The 10,404-nt window shown below is 38.7% G+C and overlaps 1 protein-coding gene across 2 annotated transcripts in view; it reads right to left on the bottom strand.

Annotated features, from left to right (window-relative positions):
* Nucleotides 7,525-10,404, bottom strand: part of EIF2A (eukaryotic translation initiation factor 2A) — a 42,822-nt gene continuing 39,942 nt past the window's right edge. Inside the window, exons 12-13 of one of the 2 annotated variants that reach the window (XM_021069601.1) lie at nucleotides 9,724-9,789; nucleotides 7,525-8,270 (exon numbers count right to left, since the gene is read on the bottom strand). In XM_021069601.1, the coding sequence (XP_020925260.1) occupies nucleotides 8,205-8,270; nucleotides 9,724-9,789 (132 nt within the window). In that variant the 3' untranslated portion in view covers nucleotides 7,525-8,204. The remainder of the gene's footprint in view (nucleotides 8,271-9,723; nucleotides 9,790-10,404) is intronic. The other variant, XM_021069600.1, reaches the window with a different exon arrangement.

The following is a 10,404-nucleotide window of genomic DNA, read 5'->3' as shown; positions in this document are numbered from 1 at the left end:
AGTTTGACTGGGGGCTTTTGAAGGAAGAAGAAACCCCAGATTTTAGGCTCCATAAGAGCCTGTGCTCCTGCTGGGAAGAGGGGGAGAGGACACAAAAGCAAAGCAAGAATTCCTGTCATGACTCAGCAGAAATGAACCTGACTAGTTTCCAAGAGGACAAGGGTTCAATCCCCAGCCTTGCTCAGAAGGTCAAGGATCTAGCATTGCTGTGAACTGTGGTGTAGGCTGGCAGCTGCAGCTCCGATTTGATCCCTAGCCTAGGAACTTACATATGCCCTGGGAGAGGCCCTAAGGGGGAAAAAAAAGAAGCAAAGCAGCCTGGACACAATAAAAGGTGATACCACAATTCTAGGATTTGACCTATTTAGCTTGAAAAGAACAGAGACAAATAAACATGACTGTGCCCAGAAGTAATTTTGCCCGAGAATGTGACTGCAAGAAGCTCTGCTTTGCCAGGTCTTTTAAGTCTCTCAAAACACAGCTCATTTTTAAAAGGAACTTAATTCCCAAGAGATTTGTGGAGGTCTTCCCAAGTCATATAATGCCTGATTTATAGCTAGCCCTGGGTTACATAGCACCTATTCCCTCTTCCAAGGGTGCTCACAACTCTTCCCCAGCTTAAACAAGAACCTGTGATGGATGCTTCTACCCAGTTCCAGGGTCTCCTCATACCACTTCTCCCTTGCTTTCTCTGTCACTGTCCATCTCGTGTTTAGCTTTTTCTCTCTAATGCCTTTTTCTCTTTTCCTCCTGCTTACCTTTTTTCCTTAGGAAAAAAACCTCTCTCCTTTTTTCCCCTCTCTTCATTCTATTTGTAAACATTGAATGACCTGTGTTGAATTTAGAATAGTGAAATTGGGGGAGTTCCTGCTGTGGCACAGTGGGTTAAGGATCCAGTGTTGTCATTGCAGCAGCTTGGGCTGCTGCTGCTACTGCAGCACCGTTACTTCCACATGCTGCAGGGGTGGCCAAAGGGGAAAAAAAATAGTGAAAAAACATAGCAAGTTAAGGAATAAGTCTGATAGCAAGGGGATAAAGAAGGTTAATTCAAGCAGCCTGGCAGTGTAAAAAGCAAGAGCAGCAACCCAGGCCGTTAAATTTGCAACTCTTGAGTGAACATATTTTCCAGATATGTTTTAAAATTTCTAATGCCTTATTTTCCCAATATTCTGATCTTTGAAACCCTCTAGTGGCCATATCAGGAATTGTGTTTTGGGTGAAATGAATAAAATGCTTTTAATTTTCAAATTCATTTAAAATATAAAGATACCATACTATAAAATATGCAAAACCCTAGAAGTGTGTTTTTCTGACTTTCACTTTAACATAGCAAAATAAAGCACATGAATTTGCCTATTTTCTCAGGATCTCAGAGAAGAGACAGTAAAGTGGTACAAGTAATAAATCCATGGCAACACTGGAAAGAAGGCAGTGGTCTAGAACTATCTAAAGACTCTAGAAAACAGAAAGTAGATAGGCAAATGTAATTCTCCCACATAGCCAGATTAGAACAATAAATACTGGCTGGAATTTCTGCTCTGGCATAGTAGGTTAAGAATCTGATTTCAGTGGCCCGAGTCACTGCGGAGGTACGGTTTGATCCCTAGCCCATCGAAATGGGTTAAAGGATCCAGTGTTGCTGCAGCTGTGATGTAGGTTGCAGCTGCAGCTAGGATTCAATCCCTGTCCTGGGAACTTCCATGTGCTGCCAGTAAGGCCATTTAAAAAAAAAAGAAAGAAAGAAAAAAGAAATATTGGCAACCACAGTAATATTTTCCATCTCTACATCAATATATGTTGAATGTTTGTTTTATGATTTTTTTTTTTTTTTTTTTTTTTTTTTGCTGAGGCACTATATACACTGTTTGGGTCCTTTCAAAACTCATATGTTGAACCTAGTTCCCAATGTGATGGTGTTTGGAAGTGAGGCATCTGGGAAGTGATTAGGTCATGAGAGCAGAGGGCTCATAAATGGGACTAGTGTCAAAAAGCATCCCCAGGAGTTTCCACTGTGGCTCAGCCATAACGAACCCAACTAGTATCCATGAAGATGCAGGTTCGATCCCTGGCCTCACTCAGTGGTTGAGGATTCGGTGTTGCTGTGAGCTGTGGCATAGATTGCAGACAGGGCTCAGATTCCACATTGCTGTGACTGTGGTATAGGCCAGCAGCTGCGGCTCCAATTTGACCCCTAGCATGAGAACCTCCATGTGCCACGTTTGCAGCCCTAAAAAGCACAAAATAAGTACATAAGTAAATTAAAAATAAATAAATAATAAAGGTGGCCCAGAGAGCTCCGTCACCCCTTCCACCACTTGAGGACAGTGAGACAGAACAAGGAAGTGAACTTTCACCAGATATCAGATCTACTCGTACCTTGGTCTTAGACCTCTCAGCTTCCAGTTTGTCAGAAATACATTTTTCTTATTAATAAGTAACCCAGTCTATGGCATCTTGTTACAACAGCCCCAGTATTAAAGGCGCCTGGCCACATCTTTTGGTAGCAGGTTTTGAATCTTCAATTGTCTTTCACTCCATTTCACGAACCAATCTTAACTTGTTATTTCTAAATGATATACTGAATTTCCTTTATAACTTGTACTTTAACACTTGAAGAACTGATCCATGAAGCTTTTAAAAAAAGTGCGAAGGTTACTCCTCCTAACCATGGTGTGATTTTACCATCTTGGGTGCTGAGGGGAACCCAGAGAAGAGGGCTTATTTCAGAATTCCTCCTTCCTTCCAGAAATAAAACACTTAATTTTGACAAGATTGGAAGAGCAAGGCTGTCAAAGTTATTTGTCATTTTACTATTTATAAATTCTTACCAGTTTGCCCTGCTCTGCACATTAATGTATTTACACAGCTGGGTGAATCAAGAACTGCTTTGAAATCACACTTAAATAAAATTTTTAATATTCCTAGCTGTCCCTTCTAGTATCTAACTCAAAGAGATACATTGCAAAAATGACCACCAGTTAAAATGAGCATTCACAGAACTAATGTAATTTCTCAAAAACACCCAACTTAATCCCAGAATACAGATAAACATCTATACTTCATTGTTTTTGTTTGTTTTGGCTGCACCTGCAGTAAGTGCAAGTTCCTGAGTCAGGGACTGAACCCATGCCACAGTTGCGACCTGTGCCACAGCTGGGGCAACAGTGGATCCTTAGCCCACTGTGCCACACCGGAACTCCCACTTTACTGTTAGTTTTTAAAAAACTTCCCTCATTTTATTACAATGAAGTTCAGAAAATCACAAGTACATGAAAAATCAGTACAGAAAAATCACATGAACTTGGTGGACCACTGTATTTTTATTTTTCAGCATGTGTATATGTATGTTTAAAAGAACTTTATAACTTAAATGTACATAAGTGTGAGCTGGTTAAATTATCCTACTTCCACACCATGTAGTAATTATAAAGTTACATGTACAAATATAAAAAGGGCAATGTACTGATATGATTTCCAAAATATGTTAAGGGGAAAGAGGCATACAGAACAGTGTGTATTTGCTTTTTTTTAAAAAGCAAGTATATGTATACTTGAATATATATATGAATGTATCTTTGGAAAGATACATAAACTGGTAATTGCCGCATCTAGAACAGAGCTTTTCATTGTATGCTTTTTTATATATATTTGAATTTTAAAAAATTCTGTGCATGTACTTGCTACTTAGAAAAACATTTTTTAGGGAGTTCCCGTTGTGGTGCAGTGGTTAACGAATCTGACTAGGAACCATGAGGTTGCGGGTTCGATCCCTGGCCTTGCTTAGTGGGTTAAGGATCTGGCGTTGCCGTGAGCTGTGGTGTAGGTTGCAGATGCAGCTCGGATCCTGAGTTGCTGTGGCTCTGGCGTAGGCTGGTGGCTACAGCTCCAATTCTACCCCTAGCCTGGGAACCTCCATATGCCGCAAGAGCGGCCCTAGAAAAGACAAAAAGACTAAATAAATAAATAAATAATTAAATTAATTAATTAAATAAAATAAACAATCAACAAATATGGAAAAGTACATAACCCATTACTAATAAAAAGTAACAAAACCATAAAGTATCATTTCTCCTCTCTCAATCTGGCAAAAAATCAAAAGTCTTATAGATCTGATAAGAATACAGGAAACTTTCACGAGAGTATAAACATTTAGAAAAGGCAATTTGGCAGTACCCATAAGAACTGAAGTGTGGGAGTTGCCACTATGGCTCAGAGATATCAAACCCAGCTAGTATTCATGAGGATGTGGGTTCGATCCCTGGCCTCACTCAGTGGGTTAAGGATCTGGCACTGCCATGAGCTGTGGTGTAGGCTGCAGACAGAGCTCAAATCCTGAGTTACTGTGACTGTGGCATAGGCTCGCAGCTGCAGCTCTGATTAGACCCCTGGCCTCGGAATCTCCATATGCTGCAGGTGTGGCCCCAAAAGAAAGAAAGAAAAAAACAAAAAACAAAAAAAACTGAAGTGTGTACAGTCCAGCAATCATACTTATAGAATCTATTGTGCAATTACACTAAACGAAGTACATAAGGATATATTACCTAAGGATAGAGAAGCAATGATATAGTGACCTGGAAGCACAGGCTCTGACATCAGACTGCCTGGGTTCAAACCCTACATCCTGGGAGTTCCCATTGTGGTTCAGTAGGTTAAGAACCCAACTAGTATCCATAAGGAAGGGGGTTTGATTCCTGGCCTCACTCAGTGGGTTAAGGATCTGGCTCACAGCTTCAGCTCTGATTTCACCCCTAGCCTGGAAACTTTCATATGCTGCAGTTGTGGCCCTAAAAAGAAAAAAAAAAAAAAAAAAAAAAAGGAAATCCCACATCCTACCTTTGTGATACTGGCAAATTTCTTAATTCTATAGCCTGAGGGTCATATATATTACTAAATTATATATTATAGAAAGATCATAGGTACCCATTAACAATAAAAACAATCATAAGTGAATCAATTAGTATGCAAAGTAGGAATCAAACTCATTTTGTTTATGTATTAGGTAATAGGCCAGGATAAAAGATGGAATCTCAACTTACTGGGCATTTACAAGACAATACATCAGATTTCCCAAATCTACTTGTCAATATTTCTTTACAAAAAAAACCAGAGGCATTTTTTGCAGCCATTTAGCTTCCTCTTATGCTGCCTCAATTTGGAACACACTTTGATGTGTTTCCAAAGTGCAAATGAATTCCACTCAATAGCCATAACACTGAATCCTTACCTTAGATACTAGTGATGTATCAAAGTCATAAAATTGAACTGGAAGAAAACAATTTCCTATTCTGAAGCCTAGACTTAATTGGTTATGATTTTTTTTTTTTTTTTTTTTTTTTTGTCTTTTTAGGGCCACACCCATGGCATATGGAAGTTCCCAGGCTAGGGGACAAATTGGAGCTGCAGCTGCTGGTTTATGCCACAGCCACAGCAACACCAGATCTGAGCCACAACTATGACTTACATACATTGTAGCTTGCAGCAATGCCATATCCTTAACCCACTGAGTGGTTACTTTTAAATTGTACAAAACAAATATATTTATTATATAATTAAACATTACAAATAAGACTAAAGTTCCTTTTGATCACTGCTCACCCTAATATTGATGTCATCAGTTTAGTTTGCACTCTTACCAAACTTTTTTTCTGTAAGTTTACATACTTAAATGTAACTATAAAAAATATAGTATTGTTTTGAAAATATTCTGTATTATTTTCTTTGGCAACATATATAAGCATGTTCTGGCATAAATTATATCTCTATTTCTTTTCTAAGAGAATTCCTTTTTTTCAGGTATAAAAGTTAGGTTTTGTTTCTTTTTCCTTCTCCTTCCTGAGAAACTTGAAACCCATGAAAGCGCCTTGGTGTCTACTGAAGTGGCTCCCCTCAAGCTCTTAAATTTTTTTTTTCTTTTTCTTGCTTTTTAGGGCCACACCCATGATATATGGAAGTTCCCAGGCAAGGCGTCGAATTGGAGCTGCAGCTCTCAGCCTGTGCTACAGTCACAGCAACACCAGATCCGAGCTACGTCTGCGACCTACACCACAGCTCACAGCAAAGCCAGATCCTTAACCCACTGAGTAAGTCTAGGGCTAGAACCCACAACCTCATGGTTCCTAGTCGGATTCGTTTCCACTGCACCACAACGGGAAGTTTATAATGTTCTTCACAGACATTTATGGTAAATGCCAAATACATTTCTGAGATGATTAAGAAAAAGGGGTTTTTATGAATCCAGGATTTACAGATTTTTCCTTTATAAAACACAGGAGTGTATTTAAAATTTCATTTTCAACGCATCACCCTATACTCTTTTTTCTACTATTTTACTCTTACTCCCACAGTATGATATATTTAAGATAAAAGTCAAACAAACTATGTAGTCAAAGAACACCTCAGTGATTTTTATACTGATATGCGTTCAGAAATAAAACATTTCCTTGGAAAAATTAAATGGAGTAAATGATTATAGAAATGAACACAATTCTAAAAATTTAGTAAAAGTGTTCTAATTTTGGTAGGAACAGTCACCTTGGAGCAATAAAAAGCATCCAACTAAAACAAAAAGTTCAATGATACTACCTCTGAGATAAACATTTTAAAAATGATTAACAATTACATGTACATAAGTGTGTGTGTCCACACTCACTCTACACACAAAACATTTAAAATACCACTCAAATTTTAATGCATTGGCCCTTTAACAAATTTTATTAGTAGCTTTGGAGCATCAGTAAACTCAGTTATCTGTGCATATATCTCAAAGTATTTCTAGATTCTTTTCCTTTTTTTTTTTTTTCTTTTTGGTCTTTTTAGGGCTGCACCTGTGGCATATGGAGGTTCCCAGGCTAGGGATCCAATTCAAGTTGTAGCCACCGTCCTACACCAGAGCTCACAGCAACGCTGGATCCTTAACCCACTGAGCAAGGACAGAAATCAAACCCAAGGCCTCATGGATACTAGTTGGGTTTCTTAACCACTGAGACACAAAGGGAACTTAAATATTAATATTTAAAACTTAGGAGTTCCCGTCGTGGCACAGTGGTTAACGAATCCGACTAGGAACCATGAGGTTGCGGGTTCGGTCCCTGCCTTGCTCAGTGGGTTAACGATCCGGCGTTGCCGTGAGCTGTGGTGTAGGTTGCAGACGCGGCTCGGATCCCGCGTTGCTGTGGCTCTGGCGTAGGCCGGTGGCTACAGCTCCGATTCAACCCCTAGCCTGGGAACCTCCATATGCCGCGGGAGCGGCCCAAGAAATAGCAACAACAACAACAACAAAAAAGACAAAAGACAAAAAAAAAAAAAAAAAACTTAGCTTAAATATTAGCTCTGGAAAATGAAAACCTGTATCAATGCAAATGAAGCAAAAGTAACTTCAAATATAAATCTGATAAAAAAATTTAACTGAATTTCAATTCTAAAACCAAATATAAATTAGTTTTGATGGCTGAGTATCTCGGATTATCAGGATATCTTTTATTCATCATATGAGTGAACAATCAAAGCAATCAAGACTCAACTATAGCAAAATAAATATAGTTTGTATTTGGAAAATATTTACCTCATCATTAAATAATCATGTTTATTATTTGAAATATCAAAACAAAGTGTTTTACTATTTTCTATTATTAAAGTCTATATTTTCTTTAGAATTGGTCAGAAAATCTTTACTTCAAATACTACAAATAATCTAAACAATTTAATATATTTAGTACAACCTGATTTTAAGGCTTTTCTTTAATGTTTTACAATATACTGTTTTAGAATCAAGAAAGCCATATTATACATTCAGAGGAAAAATTTCCCAGACTTGCCTTGTAAATTAATAAAGGATCTGTTAATTAAGAAACTTATAACAAAGTCAACAATGATTATATTTAAAATGTCTTTATTCATTTATCTGTTAAAGACTATCCCCTACTAAAAAGCAATGACACTGGTCTTTCAATCTGTCGAGCTTAGCTTAAAAAAAAATGTTTCTTTTCTATATCATGTGTTGACATGATATAGGATGCAGGATGTAAAAGCCAATTTAACAGACCATTATTAATAATTTTACATATATGCAGAATCTTGGATTAATGGTTAAAATTATAAGTGAATATTAAATGTGAGCACATGGATATTGCATGTACACCAATGAGCTTAACAGAAAGTGTGATTTTGTATTGATTTCTGGTAACTAACTTGCTTTCTATGAATCTTTAAATACCCAGTTCCAAATCTTCCAGCTCCTGGAGAAGGGCTTTTTCTTTCTGAATTTTCTCCAACTAGAAAAGTATAAAACAATAAAGTTATTAAATAGGAAATGAGATAAAATAATTATCAGATCTATAGCCATAAAGCAAAAGAGAAAAAATTTAGAGAAAAAATATTTCTGAGACCTTACCAGATCTACTGGTAAACACAGATTTAAAAATATAGATTAGAGGAGTTCCAGCTGTGGCACAGTGGGTTAAGAATCCAACTGTAGCAGCTCAGGGTTCGATCCCTGGCCTGGTGCAGTGGCTTAAAGGATGTGGCGCTGCCACAGCTGCAGCTTGCATTCAATCCTCAGCCTGGGAACATCCATATGCCACAGTGTGGCCATAAAAAAGAATAATAATAAAATAAATAAAAATACAATTAGAAACAAGTTTTGTTTGGTATGAATCAAGGGGGCAAAACCCAGAGCTTTCTTCCTGCATCTCTTCAGATCTAATACATTTTCCATTCCATACTCGGGCTTCAAAGTGCTGAGGAAAGGAGGAAGGAAAGGGGCAAGCAGGAGAGTGCAACCTGAGATACAGGAAAAGAAGAGAGTCTTATATTTGTCTAATATATTAAACTGGCTTTATTTTGAGCAGCAGGTGCATTAATTCACCTCACAGGAAATAGGGACTCCCTCATTCACCATGATCCAGGCCATGTCTTCTGCTAGAGTTAACATTAAAAAAAAAAAAAAAAATGGGGGGAGTTCCCATCATGGCGCAGCAGAAACGAATCTGACTAGGAACCATGAGGTTGCGGGTTTGATCCCTGACCCCTAGCCTGGGAACCTCCATATGCCACAGTGCAGCCCTGAAAAAGACAAAAAAAAAAAAAAAAAAAAAAAAGGGGGTGGGGGGAGTTTCCATCTTTGCTCAGCGGAAATGAAACCGACTAGTATCCATGAGGACGTAGATTCGATCCCTGGCATCACTCAGTGGGTTAAGGATCTGGCATTGCTGTGAGCTGTGGTATAGGCCGGCAGCTGCAGCTCCAATTTAACCCCTAGCCTAGGAACTTCCAAATGTCACAGGTGCGGGCCTAAAAAAACAAACAAAAAAAGGAATAAAATTTTTTAAAAAATGGCATATGGTTTTCAAAAGAAGTTTTAAAATCTGCATGCATACGGTTTTCAAAAGAAGTTTTAAAATCTGCATGCTCTTTTACCCAAACAACTGTTTACAAGAAAAAGGGGAAGGGTGGTAGTGTCTATAAACCCGAATGAAAAATGCATAAAAGGAGTTCTCATTATGGCTCAGTAGGTTAAGAACCTGACTAGGTTATGGATTTGATCCCTGGCCTCACTCAGTGGGTTAAAGACCCAGCATAGGTTGCAGATAAGGCTTGGAACTGGCCCACTGCTGTTATCTTGGTGTAGGCGGGCAGCTACAGCTCTGATTCGACTCCTAGGCTAGGAACTTCCATATGCTGCAGGTGTGGCCCTAAAAAGAAAAAAAAGAAAAATGCAGAACAGACCTGATTTTTTTCTAGCTGTTTTCCAGTTGCTGCTTGTTCTTTCAGTTGTTCGATTGCTTTCAGTTTCTGCAAATATCAAAAGAGTCAAAAGAAAGGAAGAGTAAGTTAATTTTAGAATATAAATTCTCTTACTAACAGTTCAAGTGAAACCTGAGTAAGGACAATCAATTTGATCTTACATTTGTATCAAGAGTAGACTGCTAGGAGTTCCCATTATGGCTCAGTGGTTAATGAATCCAACTAGGAACCATGAGGTTGCGGGTTCGATCCCTGGCCTTGCTCGGTGGGTTAGGGATCCGGCATTGCTGTGAGCTGTGGTGTGGGTCACAGACGCAGCTCGGATCCTGCGTTGCTGTGGCTCTGGTGTAGGCCGGTGGCCACAGCTCCGATTCGACCCCTAGTCTGGGAACCTCCATATGCCGAGGAAGCGGCCCAAGAAATGGCAAAAAGACAAAAAGAGTACACTGCTAAAATACTAACGTAAACAATTTCTCAAAATTAAATGAAATTGGGTATGTTAAGAAAATGGAGGAGTTCCATCATGGCTCAGTGGTTAACAAATCCGACTAGGAACCATGAGGTTGCAGGTTTGATCCCTGCCCTTGCTCAGTGGGTTAAGGATCCGGCATGGCCGTGAGCTATGGTGTAGGTTGCAGACATGGCCTGGATCCCAAGTTGCTG

This window comes from Sus scrofa, chromosome 13 (assembly GCF_000003025.6).
Source record: "Sus scrofa isolate TJ Tabasco breed Duroc chromosome 13, Sscrofa11.1, whole genome shotgun sequence".
NCBI classification, from domain to species: Eukaryota; Metazoa; Chordata; class Mammalia; order Artiodactyla; family Suidae; genus Sus; species Sus scrofa.
This window is presented reverse-complemented; position numbering and strand designations above follow the sequence as displayed.